We start from the raw sequence: 27,230 nt of genomic DNA on the forward strand, positions 1-27,230 counted from the left end.
GCGAAACGTGCGTAGAGGGTGTATTGCCGAGGATCTGTGTGGTGTGGAGTATAAGGATTGAAGAAATTATAAATTACACCACACAGATTCTCCTGCTTTTCGCGGAGTATAGCAAATTAAGCTTAATTTTGATAAAAATATTTTCATTAAAAAAATATATATATTATTTAAGCTTGGTAAATAATAATAAACATTATTATATTTGTCCTAATACTACTGATACTTTATATCCATCGCAATCTCTCGTAGGCTATTTGTCAGAAGTTTCACTACCACCGAGTGTGAATTGCAAACGATTTCTAGACTTTATCCCTTATCTACTTATAACCGTTTGCATTACTATAAGCATTTGTGTAGTTACGCAATGTTTTGTCGTCCTCTTTCGAATGCCAAATAAATGTCGAAGAATATTACATAAATAAAATTAAAGTATCTGTTTTTAATGCCAACAAAACAGCCTTTTAATGATTGTTTACTTGTAAAAAAATATATTTTTAAATATCTGTGTGTCTTTTTGTTACGGCTCGTCTCCGAAAAGGCTTTACTGATTTTGATAGAACTTTAAAGACGGATAGAGGATTACACAGTGAGTAATACCTATTCCTATTTATTCCGGAGTTCTTTTCCTGAGATGGCGGTTGAAAGATTGTATAAATTAGCGTAGTTTTTGGGTGGTCGATAACATTTTATCACATCTTAATGATATCCCGCTGTTGTCCGTAACTTTGTCCGCGTTGTTTAGATTTTTTTATAAAAATAATCTTAGCTAAAAATATCAAATTCAAATTCAATTAAATTCTTTATTCATGAAGGCCTATCAGGCACTTATGAAGAGTTCATACATATATGATAAATAATCACATACTTGTAAGGGAATGGCGACTTAAACCTAAAGCTACGAGGTTTACAAACGCTCCCTGGTCTAAGAAAAGCCCACAACAAACCGAGCCGGGTGATTTTTTTTTATATCACCGTCTCACAATAGATTAATATCAAGCTATGAAGTTAGAGCATTTCACAACCAAGTTTTTTTATCGTTTTAGTAATCCCTAAAATTATAAAAAGGTTTTTCTATAAGCTTACGTTTTATACAAACATTGAACTTATTGAGAGACATCTCAAAGATTTCATTCGTTAATTTGTTATAAAATAATATACAATTGCCCTAGAACGAAAAAGCAATTATATGTGGTCTAGTAAACTGCACAACGAGTTTATTTTTGCTTGTAATACTTATATTATTACAGTTCTCGTATGCCATCTCCAGAACCCAAGCCTATCTATCAAACATTTCGTTAAAATCGGCCAAACAAACCGCGATTTTAAAACCGCGTGTGTTTCGGAAATGATATCATTCACCTAAGTACAATATGAGCTTAATAAGATGCCGTTTCATTGAAATCACAGTTGGAAAGATCAATTTAAATTATTTGTTTAGATCCGCACAATTATATAGCACGTACATTCCAAACAACACACCTTCGAGATCGTTGCCGAGTGAAAATGTCAGCTAGCAATGTCAATACATTTGCACGTGTTAAATGTATTACGTTTATACAATTTTACTTATATTATAAATGTGAATGTAAGTGTGTTTGTTATGCTTTCATGCAAATACTACTTAACCGATCCTCATGAAGTTTTGTACACATATTCTTGGAAGTGTTAGAAGTAATACAGGATACTTTTTATCCCGAAATTAAGCTCGGTTCCTTTGGGAGAGGGGATAAAAGTGTTAACCGATTTAAATAATTGTTTTTGTACTATAGAGGTTATAATATGTGTTTAATTTTGTTCAAACTGTGGTAAGAGATAGAGGACAGAATTCCTCAGCGGACAGCAGCAAACACCTCATTCAAGGCTTTGGGATACAGAGTACTTTAATTTTTTTTAGAACTACAACTTAATTTAATGCCACATCAAAAAACAAAATCAAACGCAGGCGAAGTCGCGGGCAACAGCTAGTATATTATATAGCAACTCTATGACTACTTGTAGCCTAATAATAACTTACTACTGGGCACTAGTAGTAATAAGTAGTGATAGCCTAGTGGTTAGAGCTTCGGCCTACCTTTCGGGATGACCGAGTTGGATCCCCGACCTCTTACTTTTCGGAAATAAGTAAGCACATACTTGTGAGAGAAGAATTACGAATTAATTCACTACCCCTCGCTACTCGCATTGGTGAGGTGAGGTAATTAATAGTATCAAAATCATTTCAACCCATTACCGGGCACGGGTCTCCTCCAACAATTCGAAGGTTTTATGCCGCTGGTCTAGTGCGGACTGGTGGACTCCACACGCCTTTAAGAATATTATGGAGGTCACGTTTTTATAAACATTGATTTATATTTATAGAGGTAATTACCTACTGACTGATGGTTTAAGGAGCTCTTAGAGGAACGAAGAACATCTAAGTTTGTCGTTGGCTTCTTCTAAGACCAGGGCGCGTTTGGAAAACTCGTAGGTTTAGTTTTATGTTAATGAATATGGTTATTGCGATCATCTCACTACCGTTTACACATTTCTCATGTAATGTCATCAAAAAGCGATCTATGGGCATGAATAAAGATATTTTTTGACTTTAACTTTTGACTCAGTTAGCTTTTTTTAGCTCAGTTAGGAATATAACATATTTATTGACTGAAGTGGTACAAAATACCTACAAACTTACGACTTATTTCCAGGAGCGCAGGTCAAATTGTCGAGATGATGATGATGATTAAGGTAAGAACTTCACAATAACAACATGCTAAAGTACATTTTTTGTGGTCCATCAATCAAATTGTTGATATTTTGTAACCGAAATCCTGTTGTTATCTTTAATACAGGGAATTAAAAGATGAAATACCATCACTGCGTGATGTTCGCACGTCATAGGTCAGGGCCAGAATTCGGTGCGGAGGCTACCATTGTTCAATACGGTTTATGACCAATTTAGTGTGGTTTTACAGTGACGCTTACTGTCCGCGCGGGTGGTAAGCGCGCGGATGACCCGCTCGAAACTATAAAACTAGTTTAAAGCTAGTCGCGCGGTTAGCCGCCTCGTACAGTCGTGATCGGTTTGCCGGCTCATACAGTCGTGATGAGACTTCTCGTATTTATTATACTATATTACTTATGGAAAAAAAGGCAACGACGACGACGTATACAAGTACATCCTTACAATGCCACTAGATTGCTGAGAGGCGCGTTCTCTACATCGTTTGCGGATTTAAGAGAACATAGTGACAAGTTCTTTAAACATTTTCGTCTGTCTATAACAACATTTAATGAATTACTCTGCAAGATAGAACATAATTTAAAAAGATCAAGTTTACGTCGAGCACCTATAGAACCAGTTGAAAAGTTGGCGATTACCTTAAGGTAAGTGGCATGAAAAATACTATTTAATTTTTAGTAATTACTTTATTTAGAAAATTTAAACAATCAAAAAAACAAAACTCGTTGAAATGTAATTAATAGAAATTGTCGTTTTCTGATGCAATATTTGGAAAGTGCTGTATTTCTTCACAGCTTTGCTGAACAGAATTATTGACTGTTGAATGAGGATCATATTGATTTGCTGTTTGATAGCCTTGCTGAGTGGTGGTACTAGACATTGATTCGTTGACTGGTAGCGTTTGGTTTGAAAAATATGATGAATTGGTTGCACACATTACAGAAGAATTAGAATCATTTTCTGGTGACATGACGGTGTAATATTGACTTGCTGATTGATAACCTCGTTGCGTAGTAGTATCATTAGAATGATTGGTTGTTGATGTTGTAGTAGAATTTGAGTTATGTTCTGGTGACAAGATGTTGGACGTCGACGTAGTGCCACTTGAAGTTGGCGCGGAGAGATCCATGGCGATTTGCAATACTTTGGAACGAAATAATAGTTTTTTATAACTGTTAAAAGATTTTAGTATTGGACCTAGAGAATTAAAAAATGACAAATCGTCAGAGCTTATGTCTGGCATATTTTTGTCTAACAAATCTACCAACTTTTTCTCAAACGCGGAGTTCTCTTGTACCCGTTCATGTTTCCTCTTCCGAGTCCATGTTGGTTTATCTTGGTCAGCCACCGGAGTAGAACTGTTTTGAGAAGAGCCAGAAATTTCGTCGTTATTTACTACGTGAGCTATTGTTTCAGATGAACTTGATTGTTCATTAATGTTGTACATAGATTCTGAAACTTCGTTTTCAGTGATACGATCAAGAAAGTTTAATTCTTTGAAATAAATGTATTTTGTAACGGTTTTTGCCCCGCTACCAGATGGTGCTTTTTTCATATTAGCTTTGGTTTTGAAATATCCATCTCTTGCAGATTTCCATCTTTGACGTAAAAGCTTATCTGAAACAAAAAAAAATTGGCAAAAATAATATTTTGTGTATCACGCCTTCTCACTTGTACTTTTTATGAATCCTTTCCTACTTGGAACTTTCTACTAGTTCTAATAATTATATATATTTTTTTCAGATTCTTAGCTACTGGGAACACTTACTCCGATCTACATGTCACATACAGAATGGGCGTTACTACTATAAGCAAAATCGTCAAGGAAGTTTGCTGTGAGATATGGGAAAAACTACGCGAAGAATGCATTCCTCAACCGACAACGCAAATGTGGCAACGTATTAGTGCAGAGTTTGAGATGTATGCAAACTTTCCTAACTGTTGTGGGGCAATAGATGGTAAACATATACGCATAGTTAATCCCGCAGGTGGAGGGTCAATGTTTTACAATTACAAACATTTTTATTCTATTGTCCTTCTGGCAATGTGCGATGCCAACTATTGCTTTACTTATGTCAACATTGGTTCTTGTGGGAAAAACTCTGATTCCACCATATTCCAAAACAGTGTACTATTTCAACAGTTAGAAAGAAATAATTTAAGGTTACCGGCTCCAAAGTACCTGCAAGGATCTAATATTGTGGCACCTCATATAATAATTGGTGATGGTGCATTTGGCATATCGAACTATGTGATGAAACCTTATCTTCGAAATGATATGAGCCACAAACAGAAGATATTCAATTACCGTCTAAGCCGTGCCAGAAGGTACATAGAATGTACATTTGGAATATTATCAAACAAGTTTAGAGTGTTTCACACTCCAATGAACGTGAGCTTCTCCAACGCAAAAACTATAGTTAAAGCTTGTTGCGTATTACACAATTTTATCAGAGTGCGAGACGGCTACAATGGAAATGACTTATTAAGCATTAGTGGTTTGATTGACATGAATCTTCAGCCAGTTTCTAGAACAGGAAACACACTACGCGAAGTGTTTGCCGATTACTTTATATCGCCTGCTGGCAGTGTTTCGTGGCAAGACAGACAAATATTCTAGAGGTACCTACCTAGTACCTATTTGAAAGAACTTATTAGTGGAATTGAATTCATTGTCGTCCTTTCAAGTATAGACTATAGTGATGATTCATAGTCATTTATGACTAATCTAATGTGTTTTTTCTGCAAGTAAACCGTTGAAGAGTGTTCAAATCATCAAAAATCCACAATCTTATTTTTAAATCCATAAAGATAGTGCTCCAACAAGTAAAATTGATCAATTTACCTTATCTTACCCTACATATCGATTGAAATCTTACCCTACATATGTTTAACGACGACTTTTATACCAACATAATATAAATTTTATATTATAAATGTAATTGATAAAAATACAAATTTTATAAACATACCTTTGTCTTTCTTTATGTAATTTTCTCCAAAGATTGCTTCTCCAACTTCTTCCCAAGCCTTATTTTTTGCGTCTTTGTTTTTGTATAATTCGTTCGATGGATCCCACAGCAACGGTCGAAAGCGAACTTCTTCAATCAATCGACCCGTATCGATATAATTCGCATTCATTTTGGCGACGACGGTACGCATGCGCGCGTCCGACCGGCGAGACTGTGCAACGCACACTGAACACAATGACTCCTCGCCCGCACGCGGTTGAAAAGCGCGGCTGAATTGCCGTCAACGCGGGCCATCCGCGTGACTATGTAATGATCCATGAGACGCAAAGCTCGTGGCCCGCGACGCTTACCAACTGCGCTGGCGAAAGCGTCACTGTAAAACCTTACAAAACATTAAATACACACACACTGAATTTACCATCACAAATTTAAAACTCTACACTGTATTTCCTATCACATATTTAAAATCACTATTCTACAGAATGATAGCGGAAGCGGTGATAGCCCAGTGGGTAACACTTCGACTTCACTTTCCGGGGGGGGGGCGAGTTCGAATCCCAGCACGTACCTCTAACTTGACTAAGTTTTGAGCGTTTTAAGCAGTTAAAATATCACTTGCTTCAACGGTTAAGGAAAACATCGTGAGGAAACCTACATACCTGAGAGTTCTCCATAACGTTCTCAAAGGTTTGTGAAGTCACCAAACCGCATTGGGCCAGTGGAGTACGGCCTCAATCCCTCTTCATTGTGGAAGGAAACCCGTTCTGAACGTGGGTCTGTAATGCGTTGATATGATGATGATGATGATTCCACAAAATATATCCTAACTTTTTCCAATTGTGGGAAACGAACCCACGGCCTTTGACTCAGAAAGCAGGATCGCTGTCCACTGCGTCAGTCAGCCGTCAATCGTATATCATAAATTGTGCAAAGGTAAAAATAATGCAAACGCCTGATTATATCCAACAGTAGTAAGTGTTGACTTTAAAGATGCTCCGTCCATGGGTGCGTGGGTGACACTCACCACTTAAGGTGCGGATCACCTTCGCAGAGTCAGTAGGCGCATTACGTATAGTTTATTGCACAGATAGTGTTTACTTTTACCTCCTACAGCTATTAGGTAGGCATGAGTGTTTAAACGACCATGGATGGCGCCATGTGAGTGGCGTGCACATCATACATTTCGATTTTCGGATGGACACTTGCCGATAGCCACCTGAGGGGTTGCTACGGCATCACCGGGGGAGTGGGGCGAGCGCGAAAGCTCGCCATGAGAAGAGCCCCAGGGCTCGACGACATCGGGGGGAACATCATACAGGCACAAAAGCACTGCATACTCTAAAATTTTCGTATAGCTGGAGCAGGATTTTGCCATTTTATGCCATTTTACTTCTTTATGGTCCAAATTCCTGTGTACGCCACTGCGCCATGGTGTGCGATGTCGCCTTATGAATAAGAGGTCTTGGGTTCTAATTTGGTTCAGGATTCCGAAATTGGATTAGGTTTGTTCAGGTGAAACCTTCTGCGGCGGCCAATAAAAGCTTCCTAGTTCGTAACATTTTTTTTTATATTCCACTACAAGTTAGCCCTTCACTGCAATCTCACCGTGTGGTAAGTGGTGCCGTCTGAAATTGTCACGTACACAGAGACAAGATCTGTTTCTGATTTCTGATTTCACTGTATCGCCTCTCCTGCTTTTCGCGGAGTTAAGCAAATTAAGCTTGAAATACATTCTATACGAAAATTCTACTAAGCCCACGGTTTGATTTCCACGTGACATCGTACCGTAACGCTAAATTTCCTGGCGCCAGTTCTTGTTCCGTTGGTTAGTAAATGCCAGGGTAAACAAAGCCTCCCACCAGCTACGTATATATGATTAAACTACTCATTATAACTTATATACCTAAAATTATAATAACCCCAGCAAGATTTGGCTACTTTGGTTTACATTATTGCAATTTTCTTAGAAAGATCTTAATTCATATTAAATAAATAATAGTCTATGTTATGTCCTGACAACTTTGCTTTATGCAAATAAACAACAAAAATCTCCCTCTTTATGAAATTATTAGCAGTCCATCGCGACTTCATCCGAGTATAAGTCCACCTTAAAAGATACACATATTCTTTTTTTTGTTAATAATTTTTATTAGTATTTTTACCTACACTTAGAGGAATTATCAATTTTTTTAATTTAAAATTTTCGAAACCGACAGGATTTGAACCTGCGACTCTCTGGCTATCGCGGCCTGAGCGCTTTATCCAATTAAGCTACGGCTCTCCTACCGTCGATGCCGAAGTGTCCTATCGGTTACCTGTCGGTTCCGAAAATTTATATATGCATTTTAAATAAAAAAAATAGACATATGCTATCGCGGACTTTATGTTTCACCTTAAGCGAAAACTTTCTCTTTTATGATTTTAATAAAACTGAAACCTGTTTAGCCTAAAAAAGAAACTCGGATTCTGAAATATTCTTAATTGTTGCTATGATCCTACTTGCCTAATTGTGATGGTATAGCCTTCCTCGACAAATGGACTATACAACACTGAAATAATTTTTCAAATCAGACCAGTAGTTTCTGAGATCATCGCGTTCAAGTAACGTAAACGAGTAAACTCTTTAGCCTGATATAAGATTAGTTTATCAAAGTATAGAAACGTGGAATTATGTCTTCGTCGTCATGTCACTTTTAGTAGTATACTATGGGTCCGGAATGTCGATTCTATCGTAAATAACATAAATGTACATGTGATAGTTCACTCATTTTATGTCGGCTGTTAAGTATTTATACAAAGTGTATGAGCAGCGAACAAAACGTGTTTTTTATGTAAATTATATGCAAACAAGATGTGCAAACTCGTCGACGACGGTTATATGAGCATTACCTTACTATTCCTACTATAATAATCTTTTAAGTCTGTCTGTTTGTACGTGGTTCGCGTACGATTCATATAAAACTTTTGTGATTAACAAGTTCTATCTGTTTTGGACTGGCTTGGTTAGTATGTCGCGTATCGTACCTACATACATATTCTATTTTTGTACTGCAGAAGAGGGCTGTTTGTGCAATATACAAAATGGGCCCAAGAGAGTATATAAGAGATAAATGTAAAGAAGCTGAAGTTATGACTATAAAGTTGTAGGTATAAAGTTTCCAGTTGCTCCCAGCGACTCGTTACCTGTGCGGGGTTCCATTCCAGCACCTTGGAACCGCAACGTCCATCGGTTCTCCGAGCTATGTTCCCGGCCCATTTCCACTTCATCTTTGCGACTCATTGAGCTATGTCGGTTACTCTGGTTCTTCTAGGGATCTCCTCATTCCTGATATGATCACGTAGAAATTCCCATCCATTCCCAACATTGCTCTCTCCATCGCCCGCTGAGTGACCTTGAGCCGTCTTATGAGGCCCAGAGTAAGCGACCAGAACATAGAAGAGTAGAAGGTTATTATTAAGGCTTATAGATGACTTAATAGGTTGTTCATCGTAAAGGTAATCCAAGTAACTAACATTTCATACATTTCAGGCTGCGGACTAAATTCCAAGCGTAAAAAGTAATTCCCGAGTGTAGTATTTTGTATGTCGCATCTAGAAACCTGAGTGTACCGAGGGGTTTAGGGGCGCCCAAAAAGAAAACATACCCTTGCCTTGGGCTATGCATAGGTTCTATCATATGATTAGGCTTTTCAAGCTTCACAAGAAGAATCCTAGTCTAAGCGAGAAAGCAAAATTCAAAACTCGCGTGAGAGAGCAAAGATCAAAGCAAGAAAACAATCTTAGAATAATCAGAATTTTCTTTTCCTTGTTTCTTAATTCAAAACATATTACAAATCAAATATATTCCAGAGGATTACAAGCCCGCTAAGACTTACGAAATGTAAAAACCCACTTTACCTTTCGAAAACAGCTCTTGTAATAAGTCATTGTCGAGCTTATAAAAAAAATAATAAACATTCTACCGGAATTCATACCAGGATATGTCTATTAATTTTTACTCTTACTCATATAAAATGACAGCTACTATTTTGTACCAGAGTGACTGTCAAGTTGACCTCGGAGTCGACCTTTTTATAATTAAATATTTTAATCATTTAAAATAATATAAGCGTTTTTTTTTATAATATACATTGAGATTTTAATCTACAGTTGTGATAGGAACTTACGTTCGGTTTCTCTTGTATGAAATATTGTGTGTTTTAGTCTGACTGTACCATACTAAGATTGGATGTGGCTAGTAACCAACATATCGACAAAGACGTGCGATCAAGCCATTTAGAATTCCGAAAGCTTAGCTACGGCCGAAGCACCCCAACAGACCAGAAAAGAGAAAATCCAAAAATTATAAATTTCAAATTCCAGTCGGGGATTGAACTCGCAACGTCTTACTTAAAAGACCACAGCGCTCACCACTGAGCAAGGACGGATTGCCAAGCGAGTTTACATATTTTATAAAAGTGCCTATTTGAATAAAGAAATATTTGACCTGGACTTGGATTTCCATCAAAGTCCTCTCAACAGAGTCGCAGTTAAAACCTATAAATACAATAAAAAAAGACATTATATTTATGCACTTGTGCACTGGTACACGCGATCGCAATAAAGAGCTGCAACAATGATGCTCAACGATACCAACACAATGGCTGGTTATCTCGAGATCACCCAGTAATGGTGTCCAATTTGCGTATACTTATGAAACGACTGTGTGCATTTCTGCAACCCTAGTACAAAAGCCTCCCGAGCGTTGATGATTTTCTGTTATCGATACACTATTAAACATCATGTAGTAGTAGAACTTATGTGAGTCAGAGCTCGTCCGGGTAGCAGCATAAATAAATAATAATAAAAATAATAAATAACTAATCACATATTTTCAATACACACATCGCCATCTAGCCCCAAAGTAAGCGTAGCTTGTGTTATGGGTACTAAGATAGCTGTTGAATATTTTTATGGATATAATACACATAAATACTTATAATATACAGATAATTGCATTGCTGTTTTCCGATCTGAAGGGCGTCATTGCCATTCGGTCTGGAACACAGCATTTCAACAATGCTGCTTTGCGGCAAAAATAACCATGGTGTAAGTACTTACCCAAGCGAGCTCTGTCACAAAAGCTGTGCTTAGACATATTTTTCAACTTAGAGGCATAAAGGTGGACGACACTTTCCAGGCTGATATAAGTGGTAGTAGATGATATGCAGGCTCGTAATCGTATGACACTTGACCCGAAGCTCGGAATTCTAAGAGCATCATAAAAGTCTAAAGGCCACCTAGCCGCCGGTGTTTTCGTATGCAAACTTTCAATCTTGTGAAAGACACCCCGATTGATTTCGTAAAGTTCGTAAAGTTAATAACAATCGATATGACGATAGGTTTCAATGATTACAAATACCTATCATATTTGCAAACAACGTTTCTGAAAGGTTCAATCAATCAACTGCTAAGTAACGTGCGTGCTTTAGCGAGTTACCTAATCAACTACTTAGCCTACGCGAAAATTCGTTACTCCTTTTTTTCCAGGATCCTTGAGTGCCTGAAAAAGTCTTTCAACGGTGCGTGACGATAAGAGAGAAGCCTACAAATTCTTGATCTTATAAGAAAGCTATTGACGAAAAGCGGCGAATGTCGTGGAGTGTGGATATATATACAAATATATATACAAGCGTGAAAAGTAATTCCCGAGTGTAGCATTTTGTGTCGCATCTAAGAACCAATAAAAGAGGTGTCAAATATATCTTCAGTAATTAAAACTAAAGAATTGATAAGAGCTTGACAAACTGATTAACTTTTTGACATTCGTTGAAATTAAATTAATAACAAAATCTGACGATAACGAATTGTTCTTTCGGACCTCTATCACTCAATAAATTAACTTTGAGCTGGTTATTCTACCCTGGACCTCCCACTTTCAGATACAGTGCGCCAGTTTAGCCCTCAAATATCAATTACTGGCATTTCAGAAACTGGGGGTGCACGGCTTGAGTATTATAGAATTGCATGATAATTTCAACGAAATTTGCTTAATACTCCTCCTTTCAAGATCACTGTTAAACATCGTAAGGAAATCTGCATGCCTGAGAGTTCTTTATAAAACTTTAAAAAAGACTTGTGAAGTCTACTAATACACATTTGACCAGCTGGTCTATGGTCTATGGTGGACTATGGTCTAACCCCGACTCATTCTGGGAGGAGACCCGTGCCCTTTAGTGGACCAGCAATGGGTTTTGATGAAGAATCCTCCGAAGAAACCAATCCAAAGAAAATTTAGTTATTGTAATTTCAATAATTGTGTTGTGGGATCCGGAGATCAAACTCATAACCTTCCTACTGATAAAACAGCATCAACTAATAAAATATGGGGCCGCAAAAAATTTAAACTACGTAAACTGCACGCGAACTGGTTCAATTTAAAAATTTCATTCACCGCGATACCGTATTGATTGAAAGTGATAGTGGCAGTAACCGGTTGGCGCCGGCTTTCCTCACCTGGCAACCGGTCTCCACGTCGGCGTAGTAGCCCGAGGCGCGACCTTGACACGTGAAGCGCGTGGCCGGGCTCTTCACGCGGGCGCCTGTCTGCAAAGAAAGAAATACCATGATAAAGTATATAAGGAACCATTGAAGGACCACTTTTTTTACTTTTAGTAGAGCTTTTTGTAATAGAGCTCGTCCGGGAAGGTGCTAGCGCGATGCTTATTTCTGCTGCACAGCAGCGTTGCTGAATTACAGTCTGAAGGGCCTGTTTGCCGCTGTAATTACAGGCACATGAGTCCTAACACCAACATCAACCGTTGGTGTTCACGAAGGGTGGCACACTTCAGAACGTTTTCCTTGCATGCCCTTTATAGGCGATAGTTGTGTGTGTTGTGTTAAATTAAAGTGCTCAAAACTCCCCAATATCCCGAATGCTCACATCCTCAAATGGAGAGTGTGATTTATAATTTCTTCAATCTTTATAGTCCACACCCAACAGATCTTCAGCAAAGTACACTCATGGAATTCCGTACAGTAGCGTCTATCATTTAATTGTCTGGCTGCCTGTTCTTGTAAGGTATCTGGACTTCTTTAAAGATCACGTATTACGTAAAAATTCGAATTTACGATGCAAGTTTTCTGCCAATTAAACGTACAGACTGAGGCAGATTAGCTAACAAATAAATACGTACACAGGAAGAGAATGGTCTTACAACCGAATCACCAACGGAAGACGCAGAAGTCTTCAATTAGCGATGGATTTAGCTTCCTGGTAAGCTCTAGGTAGCCGATTTGCATATTCCTGAATGTTACACCAGCGGGTCATTACTCGGAACGCCTTCCGTCAGTTCGGTAACCGCTCAGTAACAGTAACCCAGTCACGAGGCCGTTACGTTAATCAGTGTACTAATTATAGCAATAAAAACGTATAACGTGGACTCAATTGTCTATGTTTAGCGTGTTGTTATACCACACCTAAGCTAGTGTGAAATTTACCGCGGTGTAACTTAACGATAGTTTTTGTTTACTTTGGCATCTACTGTTCCGCATCAGACTATATTTTGGTGTTTTATTCTAAGAAGACAGCTGAATAATTCTTGAGAACCACTTGTACTAACACGAATGTAAGTTAAATAATTTCACTTCATGTAGAATCCTATAGCTACAGCCGAATCCTGATGATTAAAGTCCTTTGACCTCTTGCCTCTGTTTTAAAACAGTATACGAACTGTAGTATTATCACTAATTACAAACTATATTACTGTCGACAACATGTCATCTAGATACTTTCGTAATTGGGTTAGAGCAGTGCAGATGGTGAGACGTATTATATTTTAGACGTCCCAAAGTGCTTGTCATTCCCACTAGGGTCATCAAAAAGTTACAAATAACGTGGGGACCAAAATCATGGAGTTTACAAAATCTTACTATAAGAGATCTATATGTCTAGTGCGAGGCGGCTTTGGCTTTGGCAACCGACTAATTTAGCGTTCCAATACGTGGCCGCGTAAGATCCAAATTGGATTTTGGGTTTTATAGAACTGCCGTACCCCAAACGTTATATTGGAAAACAACATCACGTACCAGCAGGCAGGGATTGCAGGCAAAAGCAACCATGTCCTTCTAATCATCACTGCTGGACATAGGTATTTTGTAAGATGTTCCAAAATCCACGGACGTTGGCTCCTAGCGAACCTAGTGGCTCCTAGCGACTCGCATGGAGCCACTGATCCACATCGTTGGGGGTCGACCAACGCTGCGTTTACCGGTGCGAGGTCGCCATTCCAGTACTTAGGTACTTCGAATTCCATTGGCTCTCAGAGTTATATGCCCCGTTGAGCTATGTCGGTAACTCTAATTCCTCTATAAATCTCCTCTTTCTGATTTGATGACGTAGAGATACCCAACATAGCTTGATATCTAATCTAATTTTGTTTTATTCCACTACATGTTATACCTGAGTATAACATGAATTAGATCACCATGTTCCACCTAAGGGTTGCCCAGATCGCATGTCAATCGCATTCCACGCAAAAACCGGTAGTGGTATAGTAGTAGTTATATTGTAACATTCAAACAGAGTAGAGAAATAACAAACAAAGGGATTTCAAAACGCTTTTGGAACGGAGCCACGGGGCAAAAAATACCTAAACGGTAACGTAACTCTAAACAATGGTTGGGATATAGATTACAAACTATGCAAACAAGTGTACGCCTATCTGTGAATCTTGTCCCATTTCTCTCCATTGAATTCCAAGTAGGTACCACCTTACTTACATATTACAACTCAGATTGTACAACTACTGATTATTGTAAGAAGGTAGTAGTTTTTAAATAGTGGTTAACGTTTCAAAAGTGTTTGTAGCGTAATATTTGATAGAAGCAGGTGACATGGTTGGAGGATTATATGTAAGTAACATGTGTTTCCTGTGTTTTCTGCCACGTAAAATTTGAGTACCTTCAAGGCTAGAGTGAATAGGCTTTTTCTAGGCAAGCGTACTCCAACCTAGACCTCATCACTACACTAGACATCATTGCTTTCTAACGAACATGATTGTCGTCAAGCGCTGGCCTATCGGTAATAATAAAAAAAAACATTAAACTTAGATTGCTATAGGTACTCCAAGAAAAGCAGGAGAATCTGTACGGTGTAATTTGTAACTTCTTCAATCTTTATACTCCTCACCAAACAAATCTTCCCAATGTACTCTCTACGCACGTTTCGCTCCGACACCGGGGTATCCTCAGGAGTTATTAACTTTACAATGAAGAGTACCTAAATAACATTGGTAGTAGGTACTTACAAAATTTATAAATATTCTCAGTGAATTATTTATTTTTTCTCAAATATTCAGTTATGTATAAGTTTATGTATTTACAAAAGAGTATGATAAAGTAAGTTAATTGACATAATGTAACAACTAGAAGCATTCCAATACAAAGTAAACCAATAATGCAATATGGTATTTTTAATTATGGAAACAGAACATCTATTTCTATTTTGATTGTAATGAAGAAAAAAAAAATTTTAAAAAAAACTTTTATAAATAATCCAATCGATTTAATTAAATATCTGTCTTAATTTATACATTTATCGTAGCAATCGGTTTTATATAATTTATTTATATACAGAACTAGCTGTTGCCGCAACTTCGTCCGCGTTTGTTTTTGTTTTTAAAGCATGTGGGAATAATTTATTTAAGAGATGTGTGGCCATAGTAGCAGCAAAAAATAATCGATTGCTGGGTTATAGGATAGAAGCAGGCGTTACTTTGCGGAAATCCATGATATATTTTGAATATAAGCTTAATTTGCTGTACTCCGCGAAAAGCAGGAGAATCTGTATGGTGTTATTTATAATTTCTTCAATCTTTATACTCCACACCTAACAGATCTTCGGCAATGTACCCAATACGCACGTTTCGCTCTGAAACCGGAGCATCCTCAGGAGATGTTGACTTTACAATGAATAATTGTTAACAACAATTAACAATTATCTCTTCCCTCTTCACTAAATAGGCTCGAAAAGTACTGGTACTTTCAGAGCCTATTTAGTTCAATCAAACGAAAACAAAAAACTTTCCTTTTTATTATTTTAGAGTAGTAGTATAGAAGTAAAGATATAGATGGGTAACTGCTATGGTTTCCAGTTACTCGAATAAACACTTATAATCAAACAAAAAGTCAGGTTAGAAAGAAGTCGACGAAGTCACGAGTAATGCTTGAGCATAAGAAGGTTTATGTCCATGAAGAGATCCTTGTTCATCAATATACAAGTATGTACCTATGTTCTTTACGCAGGTTCCTTAGTATTAAAATAAACTGATGCGCATGTTCAAGAGTTGGAATTTAATAAACGCCGGTACAATAAATCCTGCGTTGTTTTTCTGAACGGTAGCTCTGGACAAGAAGGTTAATTAATAACTAATCAATTACTATTAACATGTATAAGCATAAATTAGTAGTTAGTATAAGTATTTCATCATACCAATTTATAATCTTGTTTATATACGGTTTTCTTGGAAAACTTACAACTCAATCTTCATCAATATCATGAATACATACATTTTTATTCGTACGCCCTTTAAACAACAGATCAACTTGATTTCCGGCATAGAATTAGTTGAAGGAACGGAGAGTAGCATAGACTTCTTTTAATACCAGGAAAACAAACGGTTCTCACGGGATTGGAAAAAAAACGGTAATAAAATCGGGTGTGGAACGCGGGCTTTAAAAAAAATCTATAAGACAGAAGGTATAATTTTTGAGGCCTTATCACCACATAGCGATTTCTTCCAAATGTAAAAAGCTATAAAAGCCTATTTATCGTCGTATGAAACTACTGGAGTTGGATCTTTTCGAATGATTTCCGCTTGCGACTAGCGACAACAGAGACAAGCTCGTATATTGGTCTCAGAGAAGAAGAAGAAGGAATACTTTGCACCTAAACTTAAAATTATACAGAAATAAAGTAGGGAGAACAAGTAAAAATTTAAATTAGAGCATGGATCCACCAGGCTGCTCCAATGCAGGTTGGTAGGCATTAATGATCTCACAATGGAGGTTGTTATGAAGCATACGAAGGTTCTGGGTTTGATCCTCAGTAGAGGCAATTTTTGAATAAATAATTGCTGATTTATCTCTGTCTGGAATCCAAACGTTCCCCCCACGATGTCGCATACAAAACTGATAAGGGGAATGGATATAACTGCCTTAGTTAAAAACAATTTGGCGGTACGTGTTTGTGTCGCTCACCAGATCAGACCAGAAAAATCTAAAATTCCAGGAATTCCTTCTGCGGATCGATCAAACGTGCACCTCCCACTTATATGAACATATTAGTCACCAATGCGCCTCGGGGAGATCATAGCTGATATATTTACGAGTATAATAAATAATAATACGTTATTACATTTTTTTCTATCAATCCACTCTTATAGGTCAAATCAATAAATACTCTTACAAAAGTATTACAACCCGGATATTCTCTATTGGTAGCAAAAAAAAAACTATTTCAAAATTTTTCTTCGTAATAAGTTGGCATTATTGCGATAAAGTGCTCTCGTTTCATCCTACGCAAGTGATTTATATTCAAAATATCTTTTGTTATATGCAAATTGTCTCATAAAGAAATAATAGAAGCTTACTCAACTATTGGCAACATATTTCAAAAGACATAAATAAGATCACAAACTCATGCGACAGTGTATGGGCGAGACGGCCTAAATATAACAGGCGCCGCTATCTCTGTTTAAATTAGGTATTTTTAAGATTTACATGTAAAAGACATCGGCCGCTCTGCTATACTTAGGGTAAGTTCTGAAAACTTCTTGTCAAAAACACAATAGTTTTACTTTTAATGACCTCACCAATCCAACCTTTGACCTCGTGACGTATGACCTCTATTTAGCTTTAAAACTTAGTTGCGGAGAAAATCTATTGTGCTATTTTAATTATTCTAAATCTCTTTGCGGCTTTTGGGATTGAGTGGTAATAGCGATGCCCGAAGAACCGGAGCAGAATTCACAAATTTTATATATTCCTAAATAACCTCTGCGTGCAATCGAACCCCTATAAAGGAACTATAGGGTCTTATAAGCTGGACCTCCCAATTACCCACTCGACCAAGTGTACCTTGACCCTTATATTTTGGGGTGGTGGAAAAGCTTAATGACCGATGGGCAGGACGGAGGTTATGTGGGACTCCCCCCTCTAATGGTGGTATACCCAAAATAAAAACCATCAAGGCATGTCTCTCTTTGGTTTTGTTAGACGTCCGGGGAACAGTGGACAGTGACCCTGCTTTCTGTGTCCAAGGCCGTGGGTTCGATTCCCACAACTGGAAAAGGTTTGTGTGATTAACATGAATGTTTTTTAGTGCCCGGTTTTATATTTTTCTGTACATTATAAGTTATCGTCATTCATGTATTGTATTCATACTATTATTCATCGATATCTTAGTGCCCATAAATAGGCTAGGCTTGGTTTACTTAAGGGCGATGCGTTATTGTCGTAATACATTTATCATTCATTTATTATATTATAAGATCCCATTTCCTGAAAACCGAGTTAGAGCCCCACCACTGATTTTTGCGAGTTATGTGCTTTTTTAATTTGAGCAAGTTTTCCTTCACCGTTGAAGCAAGTGATATTTTAATTGTTGGGATCCAAACTCGGCCCCCCGAAAGTCGAAGTAATACCCTCTGGATTATCACCGCTTCAGGTAGACATCGCACCGTATAGCTACCTCTCAGAGCATGAGTGGAAAGCCAGCCTTACCATTCGAGCGTTTTATTATGTCTACTACTAGATATGGTCATGAAGACCTAGCCTCAAGGTCGATCCTACATTTTTGAGCTATCATTATTAATAAATCTGGTAGATTGAACATCATAATACGTAATTCAAAACTCGTTTCTGTAGACAGTTGTTTAAGCCCCGCCCACCGCTGGCACGTGATTCACCGTAAGTATACTGAATCATGTGACATGCTTACTCGTATGGAGATAATATAATTTGATTGGCAAAAAATCCTTGCAACTTCAATGACCAATAACTTTTTATGGTATGAAATGGCAGTTATTTCTTTAATTGTTTAAAAAATTTAAATGTTAAAAATGGTTAGTAATAATTAATTTTGGATAGTGTCGTAACGAAAAAAAACAAACTCAAATAGGTATTCTGAGTTCATAAATTATAACACGATGTTTACCCAGCTAAGTTTGTTGTGGGCTTGTCCTTAGACCAGGGCTCGTTTGGAACCCTCGTAGCTTTGGTTTTAAGTTTACGAATATTGTAAGCGCCATCATCTCACTAACGTGTACACATTTTTCATTCCTTCTATGAGCCTACTTGAATAAAAAAATTATAAATAAATAAATAAATAAATATACTACGACAATAGACACATCGCCATCTAGCCCCAAAGTAAACGTAGCTTGTGTTATGGGTACTAAGATGACTGATGAATATTTTTATGAATAATATACATAAATACTTATAATATACAGATAAACACCCAGACACTGAAAAACACTCATATTCATCACACACACATTTTCCAGTTGTGGGAATCGAACCCACGGCCTTGGACTCAGAAAGCAGGGTTGCTGCCCACTGCGCCAGTCGGCCGTCAATTTGACTTTGACTTTGACTTTGAATTATGATAACTAGCTGTTCTTTAAGACATCGTCCGCGTGCGACATATCTATCTTGCGTACGATGCAGATTAAAACCGAAACATAATTGTTACAAACCTAGACATAGTACCAAGTGAGAATAATGAGAGTGAGTGAGAGAGTGAGAATAATCAGGGCTAGCTTATCTTCATCATCATATCAATCCATTACCGGCCCACTACAGGGCACTGGTCTTACCTCCCCGGGCCCACAATAAGAAGGGGTTAGGCCGTAGTCCACCACGTTGGCTATTTAATTCCTCTGCTAACATCGGCAATACAAAGTTATCTCGTGCGCCCGCCAGGTGTCAGAGCCATTTCGTCTGTTCAATGACCCAGTCCATCTCCGGTTATATAATACTAGCGGTCCCTCGCGTATTAGTCAACCTTAAGAGATAGACATATGCTATCTCGTTTTTTTGAACTTTTAAGGGGAATGACACACTCTAAAAAAAAATTGGTTATTCCTAACAAGATAGTGATTGTTGTGATCAAGCATCTTGATTCCATACGAGCCTAACAAGAACATAGATACATCAAATAAGATGATAATGATTGTTTATCATAATTCAATGGACTGGGCAACTGTATTGCTCCTATTATTGTTACTTAACTAAGGCAAATTCTTAACTGATTCAATTTACGTACTTGTTTAAGCTAAATAATTAAAAATGATCTAATCATACAAAGAAGTAAATAATAATAGAAAAAACGTATTTATTTGTTAGAATCAATGAACATACCTACATTGTTAGCTCAATCTATAATGAACTTGCTGCTATAACTAATCAGCTTTTGTTGTTATGTTTATTATCATAATTGTTAAGGAAAAAAAACCCTGTTTTCAAAACCTTCTTCGTTGGTGCTATGCTTCTATTAGTCTTAACGTGATTATATACAGTCTCTAGCTTTCCTTGACAAATGGGCTATCCAACACTGAAAAAATTTTTCAAATCCGACCAGTAGTTCCTGAGATCGTCGCGTTCAAGTGAACAAACAAACAAACGAAAAAACTCATCAGCTTTATACAAGCATATTAGTATAAAATTATGTCTATGCAAGCCAAAGAACGCAAGTTAAAAAGACATCAACGGGCGTAAAGCTAGTTTCCGGGTGTTTCACAAAACAATAGTTTTGTGAAACGAAATTTATTACCCGCTATATATTATAATGAAGTCTTCTAATACTATGTCAGTGGACATCAAATAAGAATGAGCTCATCGGCGTTAATAAAACATATACATGTGTGTAAGTAAATATGCATACTAATTTGTACGGTGAGAAATCGATGGGTCTTTCATCAAAAAAAATGTGTTAAAAGGACACTAACTGAAGATACAAGATTTTTTCCGGATGGAAACATTTTTACTTCTAATAAAGATCTGCCACGTGCGCTTGATTTTAAACAGCCTTTGCTGCCTATTCACATGCTAATTCTGAATTGTATGCAAAAAAGCATTCACACATAGATGTTTTTATTATTGTGAGGTGATTGTAACACCATCACGATTGTAGTTATCAAACTACAATCATAATATCGCTTAAGTTAAGTTATCAAACTACAATCATAATATCGCTTGAGTTAATTTATCAAACTAAAATCATAATATCGCTTAAGTTAAGTTATCAAACTACAATCATAATATCGCTTGAGTTAATTTATCAAACTACAATCGTTAACGACTAATCCACCCCAGTATTATTTATGCGTAAGTGTCTCTAATTTTATATTTTTTTGTTTTTACCTTGGCTTGGCTTGACAATGCGTAAATCATTTTGAATTATCGTATATATGCAGTTTGCATCCAGAAGACTGACAAGGGTATTTCTATCTCAGAAGAACTAACTGTTGCCGCGGGTTTCAAAATAAAACAAAACAGTCGCTGACAAAGTCACAAGCCACAGCTGATGTTGTAGAAAATCGAATGATTTAAATTAAAAAATCATTTATTTCACGAAGATCTTTAAATTTCAAGGAGATGAAAGTATTGGATTTTTAATACAACCAGAAGATGCTAAATTTCTGCCAGTAGGGAAAGTACTGCTGTTCTTTGCGGCGACCAATGCTTTCTGGGTGATCTAGATAGCGGCGTCACATCAATCGAAAGATCTTAACTGGTCCAGGCAACTTTTGCTGCAAGCAGAAGAAGAAGAAGAAACATTGGATAGAAGCAGGCGTTACTTTGCGTTCTAATGATATATTACGAAAATAAAGCTGAATTTTTATAATGCAGAAGAAACTTTTAAGTTTGAGTTTTGACAGCACATACAGACTCGAATTAACAAAAAAATTTTTTTTGATAAAAAAGAATCGACATTGTTTTACAACTAATAAGCAAAAAATTAATATTTTCTATAACATTTTAAGTCGGTGTCAAGTAAAGTAAAAATGTTTATATAGACATATATTTGTAGTATATTTGCCAGTGGTTATCATACTTAGTAGCCTGTTTCGTAAAGACCAATTAAAAAGAATAAACATATTACTTCCTACAAAATTATGACAATAAATAGTAAAAGGGGCTTCTCTCTTGTAGTGTAGTGGGTTTCAGAGTTTAAGCCCTTTAAACTGCTATAATAGATAATAAATAATATAAATAAATAAATAAATATACTACGACAATACACACATCGCCATCTAACCCCAAAGTAAGCTTAGCTTGTGTTATGGGAACTAAGATGACTGATGAATAGTGTTAAATACTTAGAATATTCATCTAAACATCCAGACACTGAAAAATATTCATGCTCATCACACAAACATTTTCCAGTAGTAGTGGGAATCGAACCTACTGCATCGGACTCAGAAAGCAGGGTCGCTGCAAACTGCGCCAATCGGCCGTCGAAGTATAATGATTTTAATGTTCCGGAAAAGCCTAAGATAAGGATACATACGTTAACCATAATGTGTCCAAAACGACTTCCCATTTGCTATAATTGAGCTATTGTTGTCATAATAACCGACAACACTTTCAATGCTTCAAACATAGACAATTGATTTAATAAAAACTACGATGTCACAGCCAAAGTTTTTCTTTACATACACAAATAATCTCATGCTCGAGGTGTACGGATTCGCGGTATAAAGTACCTACAGTCTACACTGAAATACTACCATCAAATTTAAAATTCATATTTTTCCAGAACAAAAAACATACTGTATACGATAAAATTAGTCATAATTTGCTATGCTCCGCGAAAAGCAGCAGAATCTGTATGGTGTAATTTATAATTTCGGAAGTCTTTAAACTCTACACCAAACAGATGGTGTACCAAACAGATCTTCGGCAATGTACCCTCTACGCACGTTTCGCTCCGAAACCGGAGCATCCTTAGATGTTGACTTTACAATGAATAATTGTTAAGTCAACAATTACTCATTGCAATTTCGCGGAGTATGGCAAATATTGCTTAATTTTCATAATATATTATGGAATTCCGCAAAATAACGCCTGCTTCTATCCAATAATACTGTGTTTATATGTACACAGATTTAGTTTTTATTTCTATATCAGCAGTTCCCAAAGACACCCATGTTTATTACTTCTTTTGCAATGTGGCGACATTGACATAGCGAAATAATCAAGTTTAAAATGTATTCGAACAACATAATGACAATAATAGAATTTAATGAAAAAACATGTTATACAAACGTATAGCAAAAGGTTCCTACTTATGTTTTAAAAGTATATAGTTTATAAAGAGTGAATTGCTGTAGTTCCTTGAGGACTTAGGTTATATACCTCCGAAGATCTTCATCAAATCTTTACCATATCGATATACCTAGACATTTTTTGTGCAGACCATGACATACTTTTCATTATAGCCAGTATCACTTGGTCTGATGGAAGGATATCAACGATACACCATAAATCCAAATCTATTGAGGCATTTAGAAGTTATGGTTGGATAAAAAAGTCATATCAATAAATAATAATAAACATAATTTGAGTTTATTCACAAGAATGTGGATAAACTAAGAACCAATAATATTAAGAAGTATATTATGTATTACATTCTACCAGTATTTGAATATTGTAATAACAATGTTACTATGTTAAAATTGAATTGTACTTAATAGTCTAATAATTAATGGCATGTCAACAGAACAAGAAAAACAACAATTTAAGGCCGTAGTCCACCACGCTGGCCCAGTGCGGATTGGTGGACTATATAAATATAATATATTTTATTTCTATTTTCATAATAGGTCCTCAGTTCCTTGATATATAATAATAACACCTAAATTGTGAATTGAAATAGTTTGCATCCAGGAGACAATACGATACTTTAAGGCCCGGAAAAATAAATGTCCCCAAGAGATTATAAAAAACGCGGTTTTTTATATGACTGAGAACGATTGTATAAAGGAACAAGATAATGTATTCGCATCACTATGAATTCGCAGCGTGTAAGCCGAGCGTTTCATTGCAAACAACATCGCGCGGCATCTGTAAACATACCAGCTATGTAACCAACTAAGTTAACTGCGTCGGTGATATTTTAACGAGCCGCAGTAACAACCCGTAATCCAATACACCGTACCTGTTAAATAATGTTGTACGTTGTTTATAATCAATGACGGATTACGCGTTTGAAGACCATTTCACCACACTATGATTGATCGCGTAGTCTTTAACAAAATTGTAGTCAGACATTCTGTCAGTTTTTTTTTATAATGCTAGTTGGAGGAAGAAGCAGATCTCCCACCTTAGGGTAAGAGGAAAAACGTCGCCAATAAACGAGTAAGCAGGTAAGCAAAAGTAAGCAGGGCATGCAAGAAACTCGTCCTGCAACAAGCCGTCCTGTGTCTATCAACCTGAGACGTAAGTTAAGTCTCATATGCCTGTAATTACACCGCCAACCATTAGTTTTTTGCAACAATGCTGCTTAACTGCAGAGTACTTCCGCGGAGGAGATCTGTCACAAAAATAACTACTAGCTCTTAAAACACTATGATTACTACACTATGATTGATCGCGTAGTCTTAAGAAAAATTGTAGTCGGTCAAAATTGTAAACATTCAGTCGATCGGGCTCGAGGTTATTAACAAAAATTCGATACTCTTTAAAACTTTTACTCGGTACTGGTATAACTGTTGCGAGACCAATTTACATTCATACAAAGCTATTAAACTTCGAATCAAACCTTATTAAAGCCTTCCTTCATAATAAATCCACATCGTGACTGATCTGTGATAAATGTTGAAGAAAATGTGACGCTCTTAGCATATAATATTGTTTAAATGTCAGCCATGTCGTTTGATTTAGTTTTTTTTTTGTTGTTATTTTCAATGAAAGAAAAACGTGTATTTTAATCAAAAGTATTCGTCAATGTCAAGGTTTTAATTTGAATAAGATGAAGTGGTATTTCTGCACATTTCGTGAAAACTATATGGAAGTGATAGGGAAGAAACTGGACAAAAATTATTACAACAGCTGTTAACTTTCAACATATCCTCGCCTACAGGACCCTAAAGTTTAATGTTAGGTTAACTACCTATATACTAAAAAGTTTTCAATTACAATATGAGATGGTGATAACAAAAAGAACAACAACAACCCTCTAATTTTTTGTGGGCTTCTTCTTAGACCAGGGCGCGTTTGGAACCCTCGTAGCTTCAGTTTTAAGTTTACAAATGTAGCTATCGCCAACATCTCACTACCACGTACACATTTTTTATGTAACGTACTCTTAGTGCCATCTAAAGGTCTATTTGAATAAGGAAATATGTGACTCTGACTTTATTCATTCCGTTAAAATGTCCATCTTTCCGTACATGCAAACTTATCAAACTTATGATCAGTTTTATAATATTATTCTCGCAGCTTACTGTTATATAATCGTGATTCTATTTCTAGCCTTTTGCTCAGCCGGTTTAATTAATATCCTTTGTGTAACTCCCGCAGCTAAGTCTTATTTAACGACATCTCATTATTTAAAATCTATCAACCAGTTTAGGCTGTACTGCACCCATAGGAATGCCAGAGGTTATTTATTAGTAGCCCATATTACATATTCTAGTAGTAGTAAAGCTTTTTGTGAAAGAGGTCCTCGAGCGATGTTTTCCTTCACCGCCAAAGCTAATGATATTTAATTGCTGCTGGAGATCGAACTCCGTCCCCTGAAAGTCCTAACCACTAGAATATCACCGCTTATTATATTACTAATATCTTTGCAAAATAAATAAATACACCCGCCACCAAGCCCCAAAGTAAGCGTAGCTTGTGTTATGGGTACTGAGATGAATATTTTTAGCAATATAATACACATTAATACTTATAAAATACAGATAAACACACAGACACTGAACATGTTCATCACACAAACATTTTTCCAGTTGTGGTAATCGAACCCACCGCCTTGGATGCAGAATGCAGGGTCGCTTCCCACTGCGCCAACCGGCTGTCAAATACACGTTATAAATCTAGGCTCGAATGCCGGGTCGGTCAGAAATTGTAAAGTATTGTGTTTTTTCTTTTAAAGAATGTTCAGTACCAGCCTTGCATTAGGAAATAGGCGGTGTCAATTGCCCGGGCCTCGCCAAACACGTTAAGCCATCCGTCCCGGCTATTTTCACTAACTTGTGACAATAGCGGTTAAAGGCTAAAGCCCACCAATACGCATTGGAGCAGCGTGGTGGGTATATGCTCTAGCACCGTCTCTCCTGTGAGAGGACGGATATAGGCTGCGAACGATGCTACCCGTGTTGTTTATGATATGGTAATTCAAAAAATTCTGCAATTTTTTTCTAAAATAAGACTGTTTTCGAGAGGATATCAGAATCAATCTTTTAGTAGTTAGTATGTCGCAAAAACTTTGATACAATTATTTATTGCATAAACTTGTCTGTTGTTTATAATTGAATCAATCAAACATAATCAACATAAAAACGTGACTGGTCGTGATGAACCTAACCTTTATGTCATAAAATTATTTACTCCATTTTATTCCAAAAATGTGTTTGGAATCGCTACGTTTGGCCATCTGTTAAATTTAATTGTATACAAATAAAGTTTTAAAAAAAAGCGATGATAGCCCAGTGGGTAGGACTTCGTATTTACTTTCGGGGAGCCGAGTTCCAATCCAAGTACTCAACTCTAACTTTTCTATGTTATGTGCGTTTTGTTTTAAGCAATTAAAATGTCACTTGCTTCAACGGTGAAGGAAAACATTGTCAGGAAACCTGCATACATGAGAGTTCTCCATATTGTTATCAAAGGTGTGTGGAGTCTACCAACCCAAACTGGACCAGCGCGGTGGTCCACGGCCTTAACCCCTTCTCATTGTGGGCCGGTAATGGGTTGATATGAAAGTTCAAAAAGTATTATAGATCTCAATGAAGAAATTGTTTTATTTTCTATATTTTGGAACTCTATTCATTCAACTCATTAGCCGACTTAAAAAAATAATCATATTATCTGCGTAAGATCCAAGTCTCATGAAAAGCTTTTCTTTTTCATGATACTCGTCAAATACAAAAAACTCTCTCTCTCTCTCTCTCTCTTGAAACTGAAATCAAAGACAATTTTATCAAATTGAGGCTTTTACTATATTATACTACGACTGAAAATACCAGAAGATGTCACTTTACTACCAGGAAACATAAATGAAGATGGACAGGAAATACATTGCGTGGCTTAGACAAATGGGGTATGCCAACCGCAAACTGGTACCTGAAAAGAAGACAAGAAGGACAATACAAAAGATGGGAAGATAAACTTAAAGCTGTAGCAGAAAACATATGGTCAAGGAAAGCCAGAGATTGACATGAATGGAACAGTTGGAAGAAACCTGTGTTTTAGACAAACATAGGCTTTTGCTGATAATATTATTAAAGTTAAGTTAAAAAAAAAACGAAAATTATCAGAAGAAA

The 27,230-nt window shown here is 36.7% G+C and overlaps 3 protein-coding genes across 9 annotated transcripts in view; 1 reads left to right on the forward strand and 2 right to left on the reverse strand.

The window, feature by feature from the left end:
• LOC120630101 overlaps positions 1–27,230 on the reverse strand; it is a 63,241-nt gene that overhangs the window by 17,791 nt on the left and 18,220 nt on the right. For all 7 annotated transcript variants that reach the window (XM_039899253.1, XM_039899252.1, XM_039899251.1 and 4 more), the window contains exon 3: positions 12,190–12,279. In XM_039899253.1, coding sequence (XP_039755187.1) covers positions 12,190–12,279 — 90 coding nt within the window. The remainder of the gene's footprint in view (positions 1–12,189; positions 12,280–27,230) is intronic.
• On the forward strand, positions 3,059–5,693 carry LOC120630102 (protein ALP1-like). Its single transcript, XM_039899254.1, has 2 exons — positions 3,059–3,366; positions 4,466–5,693. Exons 1-2 carry the CDS (start codon positions 3,086–3,088, stop codon positions 5,340–5,342), a joined length of 1,158 nt encoding a protein of 385 aa, XP_039755188.1. The 5' UTR covers positions 3,059–3,085; the 3' UTR covers positions 5,343–5,693.
• LOC120630103 (uncharacterized serine-rich protein C215.13-like) lies at positions 3,361–6,056 on the reverse strand. Its single transcript, XM_039899255.1, has 2 exons — positions 5,695–6,056; positions 3,361–4,339 (listed from the first exon to the last, which is right to left on the reverse strand). The coding sequence occupies exons 1-2, from the start codon at positions 5,882–5,884 to the stop codon at positions 3,459–3,461; spliced, it is 1,071 nt and encodes a 356-aa protein (XP_039755189.1). The 5' UTR covers positions 5,885–6,056; the 3' UTR covers positions 3,361–3,458.

Source organism: Pararge aegeria, chromosome 15 (genome assembly GCF_905163445.1).
Source record: "Pararge aegeria chromosome 15, ilParAegt1.1, whole genome shotgun sequence".
Classification (NCBI taxonomy): domain Eukaryota; kingdom Metazoa; phylum Arthropoda; class Insecta; order Lepidoptera; family Nymphalidae; genus Pararge; species Pararge aegeria.

Coding starts and splice junctions, on each gene's coding strand:
- LOC120630103 (XM_039899255.1), bottom strand. CDS start 5,884: ATGCGTACCGTCGTCGCCAAAATGAATGCGAATTATATCGATACGGGT. Junction 4,340..5,694: donor TTACATAAAGAAAGACAAAG/GTATGTTTATAA, acceptor TTTTTGTTTCAG/ATAAGCTTTTACGTCAAAGA.
- LOC120630102 (XM_039899254.1), top strand. CDS start 3,086: ATGAGACTTCTCGTATTTATTATACTATATTACTTATGGAAAAAAAGG. Junction 3,367..4,465: donor AAGTTGGCGATTACCTTAAG/GTAAGTGGCATG, acceptor TATTTTTTTCAG/ATTCTTAGCTACTGGGAACA.